The sequence below is a fragment of the Falco punctatus genome (assembly GCF_963210335.1).
Source record: "Falco punctatus genome assembly, chromosome: 6".
In the NCBI taxonomy this organism is placed as follows: Eukaryota; Metazoa; Chordata; class Aves; order Falconiformes; family Falconidae; genus Falco; species Falco punctatus.
In genome coordinates, this window is record NC_137585.1 from 17,008,737 (window position 1) to 17,028,898 (window position 20,162).

At 41.9% G+C, this 20,162-nt stretch overlaps 2 protein-coding genes across 4 annotated transcripts in view; one reads left to right on the top strand and one right to left on the bottom strand.

Moving 5' to 3' along the window:
• The window catches only part of LOC308065560 (uncharacterized protein), a 185,967-nt gene that overhangs the window by 57,684 nt on the left and 108,121 nt on the right, over positions 1 to 20,162 (bottom strand). The window lies entirely within an intron of this gene.
• The window catches only part of ITPR2 (inositol 1,4,5-trisphosphate receptor type 2), a 269,466-nt gene that overhangs the window by 17,731 nt on the left and 231,573 nt on the right, over positions 1 to 20,162 (top strand). For 2 of the 3 annotated variants that reach the window (XM_080392861.1, XM_080392862.1), the window contains exon 2: positions 15,445 to 15,515. The exons of the other annotated variant lie outside the window; for it this stretch is intronic. In XM_080392861.1, the coding sequence (XP_080248987.1) occupies positions 15,445 to 15,515 (71 nt within the window). The remainder of the gene's footprint in view (positions 1 to 15,444; positions 15,516 to 20,162) is intronic. 3 annotated transcript variants of the gene reach the window in all.

The window sequence follows — 20,162 nt, forward strand, 5'->3', positions numbered from 1 at the left end:
GAATAAATCCTTGTCTCTGCTTTCCATTTTTCTGAGAATGATTAACCATTTAGGTTAAACCAATATCAGCTTATATCTTAATCGATCACAGAAGAGCAAGTAGCTTCTGATGTCTTATTTAGGGCACTATACTGATGGAAGAAATTATGGGTAAACTGCTATATCAGAGATTATTGTGCCTTTTGACTTCGTGAATAGTTTTTCAAACCACTGAGGCTGTGGATACGCGTTTACTCTGCAAGCTGTTTTTTATCAGTGGCTGCATATCTCTGTTCACCATCCAAACAGTTTATATGAGTGCTTCTTAGCCCTCTCTAAGCAATATGAGTTCATCTACTTGAACAGTTTAGTAGATTATTTGTGCTAACGGAGTTGACTGTTGCTTAGAGACAGTCAGAGTCTGAAAGGTTGTAACATGAAATGAATGAACTAGTGCAATGTTTGCTTTTGTCCCTTCCTGCATTTGGGTCAGCTTGGTCCTTTTATTGAATGTTGTGATCCATGAGTCTTGTAACTCAAAAACAGTGTCAGACATCACCTAACACATGCTGTTTTATTTCCATGTGTCAAATGAGAAAATAATAGAGTTCTGCTTTAGAGAAGAACTTGGAGCAAGGCTGGCAGCTCTGATTTCCAATCAGAGAAAAAGCTTGAGAAGAACATGTCTCTTTTAGCAGGAGGCCAGACCTTCTGCCACTCAGGCTGAAGCATCTCAATGTCCTCTTAAACGGAAGTGTTAATCAAAATACAGCAGACTGCTTGTTTATGAGTGAATGAGATTATCCCAGACAACGTGGTGCTGTTTGACTTGGAGAAAGAACACAAAGCTGCACCACAGAGATAGTCAATTGGCTTTTTGATTATGTAATAAAATCTGGAAAGGTGATAAAAATGGAGCTGATTTTTGGGTGGGGTGCCATACTATCTTTTCAGATCAGCTTATAGCCGAGTAGTAGTGTTTACAATGCACAAATGAATAGGGAGTTGTGGCTAAGGCAGTGAGCAGGTTTTTAATCTTAATGTGCCAGGCAGTGGGTTAACTTCTCGTGATAATGTGTCCGAAAGGGTTGTGGAGCGCTAAGGAAAAGGGTAGAATAGTTTTGCTGTGTTGAATATTATTGCGCAATATTAGATTGACTTTAGCAGGGCTTTTTAAATGGGGGTTGTGTACACCAATGAGTTTGTTTAACTTTAAACTAGATGTGAACTTTGGTATGCTTTTCTTGTGTCCAGGTTCCTCTTGCAAAGGCACTGTCCAGTAGCAGGGCAGACTTGCTTCTTCAGTCAAAATCACTGTGGTAACCGGGGTGGCATGGATATAAACCTCAGGATCTCAGGCTTGCCTGTAATTGCATTTAAGTCTGTACACTGACACAAAGAGATGGAATACATGAAGTACCCTGAAAGGTGGAACATATTCTTCCTGGGAAAAGCTGCTAACTAAAATGCATCTCCCCTTATTTATTTAGTCATTTATTTATTTATTTATTTTCCCATTAAGAAAGTAAAGTAGTCTCAGAGAGCTGACATCTCTGAAAAGGGAAACAGGTGGCTTCCTATTGCATGCCTCCATGGTCCCCACCACACTGGTCGAGAGCTGTTCATGCAGGAGTAAGTGACGATGTCTGTGTGTTCCACCGCCCACCACGTTCTCACCTTGCTCCAGTTCCTTGCGGTAGCTGCATGGTCTTCTTCAGAACAGGTCCTTTCCTTCCTCCTGTCCCTGCTCATACTGCTTTTCCTCCGGCGCTGCAGCAGGCAGGACCCCTGCCCTGCCGTGCCTCGTCCCCCTGAGGCCTGTCAGGGAGCTCTGTCAGGGCGCCGTCCCATCGCTGGCCTTCCTCACCGGTCAGATTTTGCAGCTTCCCCACCCGCCTGCTGGCTGAGGGCCTCTCGAGGGTCAGGCGCCTACGGTCATTGAAAACTGCTTGCTGTAGCAGGGCAAGCTAAAAACCCGGGTGGGCTCCTCCTTTGCAGCCGGGGCTCCCGGACCCTCCCTCCGCGGTGCCTCCTGCCAGCCCGCGCGAAGCGGCTGCGGGCCCAGCAGCGTGACGGGACTGGTGGTGGATGGAGAAGGGGAAATGATTTTTTTCCCCCATATATACAATGAAAGGAAGCAGTGAATAAACTGAGTGAGGTAAAAAAGGTTTCCTGGCACGTTACCTTCTAACACTTCTTCATCCTGTTTCTCTGCTCCGAGTCCCACTCGGCGGGACCCCCCGGTGGGGAGGTGCTGGGGGGTCATGCCCAGCGCCTGGCCTCCCGACAGCCGGCTTCTGCCCTGGCTGGCAGCCGGGAAGGGGCTGCCGATGCCACGCTGCAGGCTGCGGTGGCTGCGGTGGAGCGAAGCATGGTGGAAGGGCTTCCCTTTCTCAGCTGGTGCAGAGGGGGCTGTGTGAGAGCCTCACTTTGTCCTGTCGAGGGGAGGAAAGGCGCCTTTCCCTTTGGTTTGGGCAAAAGACGGTCTCATGTACCTTAGAATGCTGGAGCCAGTGTAGAGCAGTGCTGTTTCATTGCTAACATATAGCAATAGGAATAATAAAGTGTCCAGAAGTTAAGTAAAAGCCAAGGTGGGAGGGTGGAGAGGAAACACTTGGAGATGTCTGCAGTGCTTCCTGTTTGTCTCTGAAAATTATGAGTCAGATCCCTCACAAACAAAAGAGAGGGGTTTGAAAAATTGCGAGTTTTTAAAAAAAGTGATCATGCAGGGATTTGCTCTCTTGGTCTTCTGGGTTTTGAGCTTTCAGAGCTGGAGGCCATTTTTCACGTTTCTGTGGGCAGCGGTGACAGCAAGGAACACATGCTCTTTTCCTTCTCAATGAAAGTAGAGGGTTTTTTTAATATATATTCATACAGCATCAGGAAGTAGACCAAGAGAAAATATACCAAAAATCACAAATTTGCCACAAAACGTGTGATAGCATCACAGTTCTAGAGTTGGTTGCTTTGACTTGAGAAACTTTTGCAGCACAAGTTAGTTGTAACCCTCAAGATGGTTTGCCTTTGCTGTAGAGATACATAGTTTAGCACAGGAGGGAGAAGGTGCATTGTATGTGCCTCGATTGTGTTTGAGAGTAACAGTGCTTTCCACTCACTGATCCAGGAGGAAGAACCATGCTTCTTTTTCCCAGGTAAAATGTAGTTTGCATCTTTAGACCCCATGGATTTTATGGGATTTTAATGTGAGTGTTAATAAGTGTGTGTGCAGCAGTAATGCACTTGAAAGGAAAAATGAAGTGGAAGTGGATGCCATTCTTCCACTCACCGTATCGCTGAAGCGCAGGCTTTTCTAGAAGTGATTTCTTTGTTTCCCTGCCAGTTAATTCCCAGTAAGTGTATGTAAGTGATAAAGGACTACAGTTCTCTAAATAAAAAGTGATTATTTGCAGGTGTTTTCCATCTGTTACGGTGTCAGGATAAAGCGTACAAGGAGACCTGGAAGCGTTTCCTTCAGCTGAAAAGAATGCTGCAGAACTGGAGGGCCTTAACATAAAAGGCCAAACTTTTTTCTTTGTGACAGAATTTGTTGTTAAGACACACCTTAGTAGGTGATATAACATTTGGACAACTGACAGCACAGCCTGTCATTGCTTTTTGGTGTTCACCGGTCTTTACTCTGATATTTATGTGGTTATACAAATCCCATTCTGCCCCAGCACAGCATAAGTACTGAGAGTGCCGGTGGAAGCACTAGGTCGAGAGAATTAAAAGAATTTTCTGCTACATCTGTATTAAGAAACAAACATGTACTCTTGTGTTCTGGCATGGTGAGATGCAATAGTCTGTACCAGCAAACTGCTAAGAGTGTTTCCTGGTGTGATTTTGGCACTAATGCCGTCCCTGGACCTTGTGCAGGGATGGAGCTGGAGGGTTCCTGGAAGCTCCTCGGGGTGTATGCAGCCACCCTGGCTTGAACGCTGAGGTCTGCTGAGGTGGATGTGGGTTTTTCTGTTCTGCTTGACTTCAGATACCGGGAGCATTCTTCGGCATTGTGAGTTGTGAGTATAGCCGCTCTTGCTGTTGTGAGTATAGCCGCACTCCATTAAAACCAAAGGGGATGCCAGCCTGCTTGGTAGTCAGTTTGGGAAAGGTGGTCTGAAACAGTTTTGAGATTCAAACCTGCTTATTACAGCATTTCCCCATTTTAAAATACTGGTTATGAAAGATACACTCAAGTAGCACAGCAATGCATTTGCTCTCTTTCTACCTTTACCTTCATGGCTGTAGACTTGCACAGAAGCTACTATTTTGCCATCTTGCTTATGGCTACTGTTTCTTGACTCTCCTGATTCCCAGCTCCTTCCCCTGTGGAAAGAGCATTCCCAAGCACTTCCTCTTCAGGTTGCTGCTTAGTGCTGGTACGTGTAACCCTTAAGCGAGCATGTACAGGTTGGGGGTAGGTGTGGCAAAAAGCTCCGAGAGCTGCTCCCAGCGACTGGGAAGAAGCTCTGAGAGAATCTGGAGCAGCTCCCAGAATGATCTCTCCCAGTAGGAAACTGGCTCTGCTCAGTTTAAAAACAAGTAAATAAGAGCCACTGTAATTTTTCAGCTGGTTTTTGTTTGGAAAGTGTTTTTTAACTTGCTGCAGAAGAAACAGAAAAGCAAAGAGAATATGCAAAAATACCTAGCCCAGCTGCAAAATTCATAAACATTTACCATTGCGAAAGGAAAATAAATAAAATCAAATCCTTTGTTGAGAGAACAGGGACACGTGTTGAAGTCCTCTCTTATCCTTTCCTAACTGTGCATAATTCTCATTACTGTCCGTGAGAGCTGGACACATATCAAAGGGTGAGCAGACCTCAGTTCAGTGAATTCTTGCAAACAGCGTCATTGTCCCTGGAGGCAGAATACTGAAATGCTGAAACCAGCAACAGGATTTTGGGAGCTGAACTACATGTTGGGTACAAGCTTGATGGTTGGTTACACTGTTAACCGAGAGCGGTCTCCTTTTATCTGAAAGCAAAACCAGGCAGCACTGTACTTCCAGAGCACTGCCTCGGCAAGAAAGTGGTTGGGGAATGTTAATGTTAATGTAAAGGTTTGTCCCTGGTGCCAGCATACGGCGTGCCATGTGGAAGGGCGCTGTGCCTGGTAGGGGCCCAGGTTGTGTTGCATGGTTGTGGTGACACAATAATGCTGGCAGGCCTGGAAGACAGCTCTGGGGCAACTAAAGGAAGGTACACTAAAGAAAGAATATAAAAAACACTGGGTCAGATGCATTGTTGCTGTAGAAGAGTGCTGCTTGACTAACTTCCGTGGAATTCTGTATGTTCACACTAGCTCAGGACTTGTCACCATTTGAAGGCCTCTGAAATGAGATGGGTGCTTTCTTTGGTATCCTGACATGTAACAAAGGTGGTAGAGTATTTTGATATCTACATTATCTGAAAAAGGGGACTTTTTTTAACTTTAGCAAAAGGTCAGGTATGATTTGCCATTGCTGTGTGAAATAAACACTGCACAATGTGTAAAACGTCAGCATTTTGATTAAGAAAGATTTTCCATGCACAATTTTACATAGTGTGACATCAACTGGTCAGCTGAATTACTACTGTTTATGTTACAAGATGGAAAAATAACTTGCTTTGATTTCCAGGATCTAGATTCCAAGTTGCGTTTGCAGGACTGATAATTTGTGTATGTATGTGTTTATATATATGTTATTATCCCAGAAATTGTTGAGGTTCATTAGAGACCTTACAGTATCATGAGGCTGGTTTGTCTACTTAAACAACAGAATTTTTACATTATGCTATTTCAGCCAAATGTAAATTTCCTAATTCTCTCCTTTTGCTTATGCTTCCTTTATACAACAAATGTTGCTGTTTCAATGTGTAGGTGTGAATGTCTTCATTACCATTTTTGATGTTGACGTCACTTTTTGATCGCAGGACAGATATTGGCATTTCTCAACAGTATTTTACTGGGTAAACCTTTCTCTTTGTTTTCATTAAATGGCGTTAACAGTGGAAAGTTCAGCCTTTCTGATTCCTTTCATTAGCATGCAGTTCTTCAAAACAGTCCTTTCAAGAGGACATTCACAAATATGTCCAATGTAGCTATAGACAAAGGACAAAGCTGTGCAAAAAGCACAAATTCTGGTGAAAGCTAGAAGTAGAATTCTGCTGCTGGCTTTGCTGTCTTCGGCTGAATAGGTAACCCCTCAATGACTTCTGTGTGTCCACTGGTCTCAAAACCAGTAATGGTATTAATAGGACCTCATTTCTGAAGTCACTATGTACCATAGAAATTTAAGCTACTTAGTCTGATAGGGGCTGAATAGTCAACTACATGCATAAAATTCATGTAAAGATACAGGCTTGCACAGTCCTGAAAATCCCATTTTTAGTTAACAGTGGTCACGGTGTCAGTGTTTCTAATGTATGTTACATCAGCGTACCTAGTACTTCATCCTTCTACTTCATCCATGCTTTTTTTACATTGGGAGAGCTTAGGACCAGGCCTATTATGGGTAATTGTAAGGTGTAGGCAAGTAGAGTTATATACTACATTTTGATTTTCTGTTTTTATTTCTAAGCATCGTGTTTATGTTGGGCAAACCCCTAGACTATTATTACTCTATTTGCATTCAATGTGTAGCTAGTTGGAGTAAGGATTAAGTAGGAGAGCTGCAGAAGTGAGATTGTACTTAAAATCTTTGATGATGAACACCTTGGATGCTCCTAAAATAAATGGAGGATTTTCAAGGATAAATCATGGATGTTTGTGGTATGTGGCCTCTGCCCTGAAGAACATGAATATAAAGCCTCAGATGAATACTGTATGTGGGATGATATTTCAAATAGACTGTTGAACAGCTGATGAGCAGATGATGATGTGTGTGGATTTTAATGTATGATAACATGCTCAAAGAACTACAGTATTAGAATACATTTGTTCACTTCTGCTACGTTCCACTTTTCAAAGTCTTGCTTGAAATGAATAAATTTCGAGTTTTAACAATTGTAATAATTAATACAGCTTTCTTTACCTTCTTCACCTTGTGTACCATTAACTAAAATGACCCTTCACAACTGTCTTTGTGAGCAATTGTTGAGTGAGCTTAATTGAAACTGAAGGGAGATTTTCCTGGTTTTGTTTCACTGCACCTCAGTGGCTGTAATCTTTTGAGACAAACTGCATCAGCATAAAAATCCTCATCCTCAAATATATACTGTGGGTTATGCTGGCTATCTTTAAGCAGAAGACTTTGCAGACTTGGAGATGCGTATTCTTTGTAGATACATTAACATAACATCTTAATCTTTGTTGTTTGAAACCTGGCAGTGAGTGTGCACCTCCAAGAGTGCAGTGTTATTATCAGTCTTGTTTTGCTGATGAGTGCACAGAGGGAAGGTGGATAGGGGCAGGAGGAATATCTTAAGCAGGTCCACCTGGGTTTCTCATCTGTGTCTTAGCCAGAGAAAAATTGCCAGGCATTGCGGTTGAATTAGGAGGAAAACCTTGCAGGATGTTAGTACCTCCATCCTGAGATGGTTGGGGGTCTCACTTAATGTGTTTGGGCAAAGCATAGTCATCTCAGTTACACATGTAGCCAGTAGACAAAGGAGAGAGGAAGGCTGTGTCCAGAAGATGCTTCATCCTCCTGTTTCACACATTTGCCCTCGAGTAGGTTGTTATTGCCCTCTGGAGGTGCCTGTCTCAGTCTTGGCTGAAAAAGGATCTCAGATGATAGATTTGAGCTAGATACCTTATGCTCTACAGAGCTGAACTGAGGCTACCAGAATGGCACGTGCCACTGCATCTCCAGGTGAACTTGATTTGGCAGTGGTGAGCTTGCTGGTGGTGGCAGTGGTGGGCTCCCTTCTTTTGAAGAGTCTCCAGTATAGCCATGCATTTGGTGCTGACTCGTGCTTCTTACTTAAACACTTCACCCCATCCTGTGCACTTCTGGGAAGGTAGGGTCATTGGGGTGGAATCTTGGCCTCAGAGACATCAGTGGAAATCTTGTCATTAAGTTTAGAGAGCACCAAGATTTCACCCAAGAGAGAAAATGTTAGTAATGGAAAAATTATTCAATCTCCCAAGTGATACATATTGTTAGCAGGTCTGTGTTCTGCAAGCCACTACTGTTTTCAGAAAGCTTTCCTAATACTCATTTTATCCTTTCCATGTGTTAGCTTTAAAAGAATGTCTTAATACAAATTTCGTCCAAAAGAGTATGTTTTCATGTGCAAGATTTTCTTCTATCAAATGCCTTTAAGCTATCACAACATACTTGTATGGTAGAGTTTTACTTTTCATCTTTTCAAAAAAAAAAAAACCAACTCCGAACCCAAAACCAAAAAAAAACCGCCAGCCACCAAAGAAAGGAAGAAAATCAGACATTTCCTTGGTTTTATGGGAATGTAATTTGTTTTTCAAAGGTACTGAGACATGCTGAAGCCAAAACAAGCCTGGGAGCAGAACACCACCGTTTCGGAGAAGCGTAGCAGGACTTTGTGTGACTGGGGAATGAGCTGGGTGGGGAGGGCTGGCACACCTCCTCCCATTGCCACCTCCCAAGCCCCCTTTTGACGGCGGAAAATAGGTGTGTTTGGCGCCACTGGAAAGTGACTTAATGTATGTTGTATTGACGTGAGGATCTTGAAATACTGTGACTGTTATTTACTTGGCAAAAATTAGTATGCGCAAGCTAAGCTCAGTACCATTTCATTTGTGCATAAATGACTTACCTATTATGCAGGCCAGGAAAACTGCAAAACTGAGACTAAAATCTAAGAAGCATGTTTTCTCCCCTCCACTGTAATCTCCAAATAACACTTTATTCTATTGTACTAATTCATTTCAACTCTATTATAATTTGCACCATGATTTAAATGTAAATATAACTACAGAAAGGGATAAGCAAATTCTACTGAACAGGTTTCTGAAGCTAAAATCATGACTGAATATAGTGCAGTACAAAAGAATAACAAAGTGACATTCAGGATTTATAGCTGAATTACTTAATTGAACAGGGAAAACTTCCCCCCCCCACCCCCCCCCCCCCCCCCCGACATGCCAGCCTGCAGGTATGGTTACAGGAATATATGGATGTACTATCAGATAAGGAAAAAAAACTTGAGGGCTGATTCTTAATGCAATTGTTAGTGCAAATGTGGAGCTGCCTACTTCCATGCTGTTGTTTTGTTTCCCAGTATATGCTTGATATCTTGCTTTCTGCCCTCTGTCTCCATGGCATTTGATGATATGATTCAAAGTGACCTACACAAGCATTTTTCAGCATGGTGAGAATAGCTGAGTGTTCCTGATCTGTGTAGCTCAGATAAAATGCACCCACATTCATGTTTGAAATTGAGGATGGTTTATGGTGAAATTTGTCTGCTGTTTAAGACACTTTGAGAAGATTGGAATATTTTAGATGCATAGAAATATTTTTTTCCCCCAGAGTAGAGGTATTAATTCAATAGCTTCTTTCAACCTGCCTTGTTTTGTGTTTGTAGCAATTAAAATTTGTTCTGAAAGGAAAGAATAATGTTGCTAAAGTTTGAGGGAGGCAGGAGTCAGACTTTCTAGTCTCCTGTGCTCCTGCACCTCATTGGCATGTAGTGCAGTTCTTATTTATGTATCATGTATTGCAATCCTCCCATTTATCAAAAAGGATTTTTAATGTGGAACCTTCCTAAATGGTACAGAAACTTAATAGCCCTTGCTTTAAGTGCAAGGAGGGGTCTTTTTATTTTCTGTGCAAGCTGGGGTTAATGTAGGAGAGAGACCACAGACGTGAAAAGATGATGATGAAAAATTTGGCCTTGGAAAGGAAAGAGACAGGAAAAAGGACAAATTTCATACAGTGGAGCTAAGTCATAAAGCTGTAAATCATTTGAATCAGGCCTGGTAGTCTAAAAGGAGTATGAACTCACATTTTGGGAAGGGTGAGGTATGATGACTGTAGACTTTTGGCAGGAGACTGCTTGAAGCAAGCAAGAAGTGGGCTGACCTAAATGCCTGATAAGAGGCTCAATGAAATGAAAAATGGGTGGACTTGGAGAAGAACTGGGTGGACCTGATTGTTTTGGCACTTAGGTATTTGATGCTTGATTTCCAGGGCAGCAAAATTTTAATAACCTATTGTTTGTTACTGGTTGGCTTCTTAGTGATATGACTAGTCCTCTCTTCCCGAGTGGTTACTGTGTGCTGGGGTGTGTGGAGCGTGGGAGAGGCTTTGTAGGTGAGAGCCGCCGTTAGGAAGGGAAGAAGCATGTTGGGTGGAAAGTGCTCTGGAGGAGTGTTTCTGATAAGGACATTGTGTGTGTGAAGGGACGTCTGAGGAGCAAAGGGAGGGAGGCTTTAAGGGCTGGTCCTTTGCTCAAAGGGCTGGTTCTTTGCTCATAAAGGAGTATTGAGGTTATGTGTCTTTGGAATGTAACCTCAGCTTGATTTGTGAGCTGATGTTGAACAAAGATACTGCTTGGCTCCACTGGCAATTAAAATGTCCAGCTCTTCTTGCTGATGTCTGTTGTCAACATTGCCCCCTCTTCCTGCTGCTGTCAGGCCTTAAGCTGCTCAGAAAATCTATGCAATGATGATGCTGTTAAGAGGGTAAAAGCTGAGCAGCTGAGTATCTTAAAGACATTCCCTCTAGCTTAGTTTATTCAGCTTTTTGAGGAGTAAAATACTCTACATATGTGTAAAGAGTACCAAGCTGACTTCTGCTCGCCCCTGCGCATTATGGTAGTTAGACATCAGTAGCTGGGTCTTGCATTTTTTAACAAGTCACTCACACACATGTATGTCTAGTTTTGTATATGAGAGTCTGTTTCATGTGTGTTTTTTCTGGTCTGTTTAGGTATTGTTTTGCTGAATAGTATTTGCTATGAAAAGCTGAATTCTGTTGGAAGGAAGAGACAAAAGACATTTCAGGTTGATTTTTTTTTTTTTTAATTGAGGGCAAAAGGCTAGTATAAATGAGTATTATGTGTCTGCTTTCTTGGACAATCTAAAAAGCATCTTATATTATGAAAGAGCCCTAAAATTCATGAAACCCTTCATCATTCCTTTCCTGTTTTTTTCTTAAATTGTTTTTTGTTCTTCCAGAATGCAACTGTATCTCAGTAGTAAATTTAAAATAACTCATTGTTGTGAACAGTTTTTCTAGGATTATAGCTATACAACTATTCCTTGACCCTTGCGCTACATCTGCGAGTTCCTAGAAACCTTTGGTGTGTTTACTTTTAGCCTGTGTTAGGTAATCAGAGGAATTTGTAGGACATGAATACTCATCCGGCATATATGATTCATACCTGTAAACCTAGGTACCAGTAGTCTTTTCTGCCAACATACCTGCCTTATCATTTAACACTGCTATCTCTTAGTCTTGCTCCGCCCATCTCTGTCCTTCCTCCTGTTTCCCCAAATCCGCATCAAGTCCCCAGTGGTGCTTCGCAGACTCATTCTGTTTTTTCTTTCAGTGAAAGTCCCTATGAAGTCTGCTTTTCTACCCTGTAGAAAGAGTTAGTGGGAATTACTGCAAGTTATTGTTTCCCCGCTTCTGCCCAGTGCCCAGGGAGCAGAGCAATATTGGAAGCTGTATGGGAAGTTTGAAGTTGTTTATATTAGGCAACTTCTGAATACAAATGATTGGGAGAAGTTGATCCTGTCCTTTTGTTGCTGAAACAACAGAAATGAGAGGCGCTATATTTGAAACTGCTTGTAAATACTTTTACGCAGGTACCACTTTGTACATGGAATTAATTGCTGCAAGATGTTACTGACTTGAATGCTGATACCCATGTCTGGCTTTGCATGTGGTGAGAAAGGACAGATTTAACCCCACCAAATTATTGGGGAAAATCAAAGGAGAGGAAGATAGGTGCAGGACTCTGTACAAGTTTGTGCTTTGACCACTTCACATGATGTCGTGCACTATCCTGGCTAATGCTAACAGAAGAGTTGAAAGCTGCCTTTGCTTTTTTGCCCTGCCTCTGCTGAGAAGAACACCTTAACTCCCAGGCATTGCTTTAGATAGATTCAATTCTTGTTTAATGTGGCTTTGTGCACTGTAGTGTGAGATCTTAATGGCTTAAATACCTGCTGGTCTTTGAGGCTGGCTACATGTGGAGGCATGGTGAGGAACTGCCCTTGCTTCCCCTGCAGCAAGTGGAAAAACTTTCACTGGCTTCACTGACAAGCAACCCCATGAACGTTGTTGCATTCAGACCCTAATTCTGCAATTACTGAATACAAAGGGGTATGCATAAAGTCCAGGGCTGTAATTATAATTTTGACTTTTCTGGTGATCTATTCTTAGGCACCAGTGAACTACTACAACTTAATTACTGAGGCAGTGCAACAATTACTTGGAGGCGTTGTGCATAAACTAGATAGTTATTGGGTTCAGGGAGGAGCTTGTACAAATAAAAATCATATCATACATGTGCAGAGAACTCCTTTGTAATTTATATGCTACCAACATATGAAAAACTGAAGTGCAGTTGTGTCGTACCTGCCAGGTACTGAATGACAATGGAGGGCACAAAGCAGTATTGTCTGCAGTCCACCTGAAGAATTAAACCCTTTGAAGTTTACCAAAGCTTTTTGGATCATACAGTGGCTTGAATGTTGGCATAATAATTTAGATCAGTATTTAAACAGCTTGAAAATTTAATGGTATAATATAGTAAATTCTGCCTTTATCAGAAGAGTCTTGCCTGGTGCACTTTGGCCTCCTATACAAACCAGCAAGCGAGTGATCTTAAAACACACTGTGCTGTGGTCTGACAGAAGCTGCAGGTGCCCGGGACCTTTTGTAGTCAAGCCCGTTGTTTGGTTTCACACATCTCAAACCGATTGTTTGCAGGTTACAAAGGTTGTGAATTACTGAGGGTTTAATGCAGCCACCTAGCAGGCTTCAGTAACAAACCAACAGCTGCCTTTTGGCTCCGTATAAAAAGTGGGATCTGAATAATTTGAATTGTGTATCAGAAGAAGTTGTCTGTGTTTGAAGAGCCTCTTCTGTTCCAGCCTACAGAACAGGCTGAAGTCTTGCATCTGTGTGCAGCTCAGCTCTCGCTACAGTACCGTAACAAGCACCTCTACAGTAACAAGTAACTGCTGAACTCTTTGAAGGATATACTGCTGGAATACAGGATGAATGTCATTACATAGAAATTTTGGGGATTCAGTTGTTGGAAGACTGTTATATCGACAGAGTAATGTTTTATTCAGATTTTTGTCTGAAGGTGTCAAAAGCTGAGGCACTGAGCAAGGGCTCAGGAGATGATGTTTCTGGTCTGCCATGCTGCTGTCCTGCCTACAGGTCAATCTTCTGTGCTGTCATTTCATGTCTATAGGATGGGAGTAGCAGGGATTCCTTTCTCCTTTGTCTTGCCTGATGTCTTGGGTTCCTAATGATCATAGAACTCATTTATGGTCCTTATCTTTGTGCCTTTAGAGAATGCTTAAATGAAAGTGATTGATATTGTTTAATGTCTATTTTCTGAATCTTGGAAGTCTAACATGTTTGAACACGGCAGCTAACTGACTCAGAGTGTGCAAGATCTTCTTTGCTTTTCTCGGCACCGACACCTTGTTTTCTATATGGCTTTTGGTACAGTGCTGTGGCTCCATGAAGAAAGTTTTGCAGTTCATCCACAGTTATAGTTGTCATGAGAGTGCACAAGTTGTCACTAAGGAACACAAGATGTTCCTTATGAATTACGCTGAGTTTCCAATGTACTGTCCTCCGTCCTGACAGTGCTTAAGGGTCAAACTTTATGGGTTCATTCAGAAAGCCTTTGAGGGATTTTGTTGAGGGGGGAGTACTTCTTGACATTAAAGTCCTTTGAAGAACCATCTGTTAAGCTCGTCCTTTCCAGCCCTGTTTCTTCTGGGACTCCAGGGTTTAGGTGCTGTTTATAGGAAGCTTAGGCCCATTACACCTTAGGCAGAGGACATCCTGCAGGGCTGACTCTTCCTAAGTCCTGCTGTTAAACCTCTCTTTGTTCTTGTTAAGCCTGGCCTAACCTAGACTGTGAAAAACACAACTCCATAAGGCCATGGCAGGTCCCCTGCCTGCTTCTGGAACTGTTACTCCTTCCTCACTGACATTTCACGTTTGCATCCAAGTATGTTATAAGATCTGAGCTGCTGACTTCCAAAATTCTTTGTTGTTTTCATTTCTGTTTCTGGGAGCTGCAACCACAGTGGGCAGCTTGTCAGCAGTCAGCTTGCTAGAGGTAGAAAATTCATGGGCGTGCTGGGGCACGGGTCTTGCTGTGCTTGTGGGTAGATGTGAAGCCTTCACCAACTTCAGTGAAAACGGAATGCGTGTACTGTGTATTTGGCTGAACCCAAATTGTGCTTTTTCTGGCAACCTCCCACAGAAGATGCTGCTAAGAGTGTTGTGAAGTGGCAGGACAGTGGTGTGTCCTTAAACATGATTTTCCTGAATAATTGTTTGAAACAGGCAGACTATTTACAGGATAGCTTCCTGAAAGGAAGCTGAATTTATGTTTAGGAGGTTCTGTGATAAGATTAACAATTTATATTTTTGAATTTGATTGCTTATTTAACTTCTAAAATACTGTGAGAAATATGTTTGATTCGCTATTTAGATCTTCTGGTGTGGATTAAACGAAATGCTTATTCATTTTAGCAAAGGAAAATGTGGTCCTATGAGTTTTGATCGGAGCTGAATCTTAATTCCACATACCTCCTCAGAGGAAAGATTGGAAATGGTGAAGAATAGCGGAATGTTTAAAGAATAAAACCCAAGATGCTTTACTGAATTCCAGATTCAAATTCTAGACAAAACAGTGTTATGAAACAACAAGTCACTGGAGAAACCCCCCTGCATGTCCTGATAAGTGTCAGCAGATCCACATATATATTCCCGTGTACCCACGTGAAGGCTGCTTGCTGTGCATCCCCTTAGAAGTCCCTGGTGGGGTGCAGCAATCTGCAAGCATGGGACAGCTTGCAAGTGTACGGCCAAGCTAACCCATAATGCTTTAAATATCCTTTCTTGTAGCAAATGCAAGTGTACCTTCCCAACATTTTTCTTCGAGGTCTTTTTCCAGGGCTTATTTAAGTCGCTCAGAGACTGTTGATTTTGATGATTATGCTCTAGGGTAACAGCTGAGAAAATCTGACAGCTGCAGAAAAACAAACTATTTCTGATTCAGGTTTAATGGGCTTTAATGAGAGAAAACAAGAATTTTACATGTAACATCAATGTACACGGTGTAACAAAGGGACTTTAACTGAAACAGGCTATAATTTAGTGCAATAGAAGAAATCCTCTTTCTTGAAGGAAAATGTGGAGTTTTCTTGGTTATGCTTCTAAGGTATTTTTCAAATTAAATTGGAGAAATGTGTAAGCTTCTTTATCTGTGGCGTGACAGGTATGTCTCTGCATTTATATGCAGTGATGTTAAATGCATATTTTAGTAAGTGTAATAACTTTTGTTTTTATAGGTTAGTGGATGACCGGTGTGTGGTTCAGCCAGAGGCAGGTGACCTTGCTAATCCTCCAAAGAAGTTCAGAGGTCAGTAACTGGGAATAATGTTTTTTTAATGACCAGTTGAGGCATTTTCTAACTCCTTGGACACTTTGCATTACCAGACACCTAACTTCCCAGATGCCTTCATGGTTTATGAACACGTTGCCAAAGTTTCAAACTGGAATGTGAATGACAGATTTTGAGAACTAAATACCAAATCAGCAAAGGCATGTGGGGTAGGTAGAAAACGTGGGGAAAGAGACCAATTTTCTTGTAGTCCAAGAGTTGGTTGCTCTGTTCCGTACACTAAATGCTGATCCCCTGCTGTGTGACCAGCTCCTTGCTCCAGCCCTGTTCTTACTGTAAGTGGGAAACAAGCTCATGAGGATCAAAACTACTTGAGCTGCTGGTTTATTTTTTTTAGAGATAAGACAGCATTTTAAAGACTACCCCCAAATATTTTGTCAGCCTTTTGTTTTGCTTAGCTTAAACCCGCATCTGACTCTTCTCAGCTTTCTTAGACATGACCTTGTAGATTTGGATGATTCTGCTGTTTTTCTTATTAAAAAAAATAACAATGCACTGACAACATGCAGTTTCTACTTCTTGAATGCTAAAAAATACTCCTGTGGTATCAGAAGTTCTGTCTGTTTATATGCCGGGGGGGGGGGGGGGGGGGGGGGGGCGGGAATAAAAGCTCTCAGTCTTGATTTAAGCCTTTGGCTCTATCTGTGCCAAACTAGTCTTACTAACCTGGTCCAGACCTCTTTTGGCTTAAATGGGCTTGGATTCACACCTATTAAGAGATAGACAGTTATGGTGGCTTGCCTGGTTTAGAGCAAGGGAAACGCATTTCATGTGTGCTTGTGTCTGTCTCAAGAGGTTGCACTGACATTCTTAACCTTATTTTATTACCAGTGTTTATTAATACTGTAATGTATATGCTATTATGGTAAAAAAGTTACGTTTAAAACATTGAGAGACTGAAGTTCTGCTTGCCCGGAGTATTTGAGATTTCTTTCCATTATATATTCAGGAAACATCAGCAGTTACTTCCAGTTCCAGCTGTGAGCATTCAGCACATTGGCAGATCTTGGAAACTGAGAAAGTGAGGATGTGTGCTTAGAAACTAATAGTAATATATTTCAGTCACTTGTGTGGTGTCATGGAACACTTTATAGCAGAGATGGGGATAGCATCTAGTTCTCCAGTGTGGCTTTCAGGCTACCGAACTGTGATTTCACCCTCTTGCTGCCTGCAAATACATGTTTAATTCAGTTTCCAGGTTGCGCAAAATTTCAGATGGTGATTCTTTTGATAGTATTTCTGTCACTTCTTCCCAGAGTAGGACATACCCAGATTTCTAGGTGAGACAGAGGTCACTGCAAAAGAGTTGCATGTGACAGTGTAATTGCAGAATACATCCAAATGCCTACAATCAAGGAGCTGAACAAATGTTAAAAAGACAACCTTAATTTTTTCATTGTCTATTGAGGGCTTGGTTTTATAACCTCAGTACGGTAGAGTTCTTTTTGCACAATTCTGTGATGTTCTTCCCTAACTTGAAGAGGCAAAGAAGGAAAAAGTTGATAGTGTTCTGTGCCGAATTTTTTCACACACACACAAAAAAGTTATTTCAACAGCATCAAGAAGGTCTGGGCACTTTGATCCAGGGTGCAAGGTTATTGAACTCTCAGCGCTAATGGCATGCCATCAGTGGTGGTAGTAGTACATGTGTACATAGATCGTATGTCAGAAGGGGATGAGACACTGACAAGAGATACAGCTGTCTGCTGCTGCTGGGGGAATGCAAGGACTGTGCTTCTGCATTACATCCTAGCTTCTGCAGGGGAATGTTTTCTATTAGTTGTAGACAGTTTTGGCTACGTTCCCTATCACAACCTCTGTTGCTTGCATAACACATCCCTTTATTTCTTATTGCCTCTCTTCCCTCTTCACCACAGCATCTAACCTTTAACTCAGATCCTCCGCTTCTTGGGGATCGCCTCTTCTTCCTTTCCCTTCCTGCCCCAAAACTTGTTACTAGTTACTTTCCTTCTCCTCCTCACTGCTGCCTCTTAGCTCCCTTTGGCTCCAGCAGCCTCTCCTCCTGTCACTTGTTACCTCTTTCTGGTTTAGGGTGCACCCATATCTGACTTAATTTTGAAGTGGCTTGTGTAGCTATTGCTAGCATTGTGGTAGCATGCAGGTGTGGGTGAACTGCAACATCTGTTGGAGAAGCTAAATTAGTGAAAAAGTGAGTTTTGTCACCTTAACTGATGCAACCTACCATGCTTATAACATCACGGATATATTCTTAGGGGCCACATCTAGTAGCATTTGCATGCTGCTTCACATATGTGTAATCAAGTGGCATTCAGGAGGATGGCTACAGCAAAGATAAAGCCATTGTTTCATTGTTTTCTCCTTCATCTTACAAGTCAAATTTTGAAGTGTGGGAGTAGCAGGGGTTTTGCTGAGAACACAGCAGAAATTTGCTGTCTAATTGGAATTTAGTGCCTGGTACCACACAGGTGTCTGTATTAAGACAGCAACCAAAAGCACATCTCTGCCATGTGTTGTTAAATGTCTTACCTCTGCTCAAGAGCACTGAGGCAAAAGAGTTGCTAAATGTTGTTCTTATAACCAAGAAACATAAGCAAAACCTATATTCCACCCTTCCCCCCCCCCTCCCCCCCCAGAGTCTTGTGGGAAATAATATTCAATTAAAACAGCAATGTTCATAAAACAAAGAAAACCTGCTTTAAGTAGGTTCTTGACATAAGAAGACGACTTAGACATGAATGATTAATTGAATGATTAGACATAAACAACTAAAAATAGCATCTAACAGCAGGAAGAGTAGGGCCTCTTTAGTAATAGGAACTGCTGTCTGTATGGTTTACAATGTTTTTATCACTGATAGCTGAACTGGCCTTGATTTGAGGTTAGAGCATGACCTAAGAGTCAGAGAACTATGAGAAAGGCATGTTTCTAACAAGATGTTTGGATTCCAAGGACTGACTCTGAAAATTAACATCAGAGGACTATGTTTGCTCTTTTTTGGTAATATTTTATAAACTATCCCTAACGGGGTGGGGGAGAAAGGATTGTGTTTTCTAAGGACTTGTATCCCTCCTACAAAGTTCACTCAGGGATCAAATTTAGGTGCTGAGCTGTTGGCCTGAACTGAAAGCCTGTGTATACTGGTGTCTCAAAATAGCAGTTTCGGTTTTGTTACGTGTTTGCTTTCTGGGTTTTTGAGTGGGTGGTAGCTATTCTCGTTGTTTCAGAACATCCTACAAAACGGAGTATTGTTAAGCTAAGGAAAGCTGTGGTTGCTTTTCGTTTGTGTCCATACAAAGAAGCTGTGGTCCACATTTCCCCTTCAGTCACACTTGAATGAACCTGGAGTAGCTCTGTGTTCGTCAGTGTGCATACCCAGATTTGCATCAGTGCAAAGGAGGGCAGAATTTGGTCCCACATGTGTTTCCTGAAGTCTGTTGGGGAAGGAAAAAAATAAAAGAAAAAGATGTTTACTATTTTGCAGTTGAATTTAAGGGACTATCAAGCCAGGTGCTTCTTGTCCTAATTCTAACTGAAGCTAGTGACAGCTAAAGCACTCTAGTGTCGTGATGGAACTGCTTACGCTGCTGCAGGGCTAGGTTCACAGAGATTAGGAAGAAGAGTATGTGCCAGAATTCCTGTACCTCTGAAGAAAAGTCACATCATGAGCAACAGCACTGCAAGCTTTCTTAGACTGTGACCTTAAACTCACCTCAGCTTGATACTGTTATCTCCAGTGGGAAACACTTTCAGCTTCCAAGGTGTAAAATAGCACAGATAAGACCTGTTGGTCAAATTTAGCAACTCTGAAAAAGGATCCCAAGTCTCTTTTCTATTTGAGATATAAAATGACCAGTTCTTAAACTGATTTAAACTTCCCTACATTTTATAACCCCTTTTGTTGAAGGATCTGCAGTGAAAGTGGTTTGAGGTTCTAAGTATCCTTCTTTCTCTGAATTTTTAGTCTGTTATAAGCTTTTTCTGACATTGTTCTTTCTTCTCTCCCTTCCATTACGTTCCTCTGCATTCTCTCCTTTCCTCCTCCTACCCTTTCCTCTGCCATCTGCCACTTTGCTTTTTACTTGCCTTCTCCTGCATCGTTTTGGTTTGTCTTTGTGTTTTCATCTTGTTTCTTTCAGTTCCATAATTGCTTTCATTTTCTTCTCAGACTCCTGATGGCTTTCTCTGTTGTCCTCCTTAGGACTCTTCATTGCCCCCCTCCTTGCTCCCTTGCATTCCTCCCTTTCCATTCTCGATTCAGCTCTTTTTCACCTTTCTATATTTTTTTTTGAAACACATGGATTTGTATACACTGTGATTTAATAGCTCTAACACTTCCACTTACTCATTTATCAGCCTGCTGGTTTAATTAAAGCCATGTGATAATTTCTCTAGTTCTGCAAATCATAGAAGTCTTCCATGACGGGCAAGAGTTGAATTTCTAACACTTAAAAATAAAGGGGGAGGGTGTGGGGTGGGGAGAGCAGGGAGGGGAGAGAAAGCATTGGACAAATACTGTTCTAAGCTATCTTTATCCATTTGCAAGAAACATGTACAAGGCATAATACGGGTTATTTTCCTTTTCACACTTCCTGAGTGTAGTTGCTTTTTGCTCAGAGGATGTGC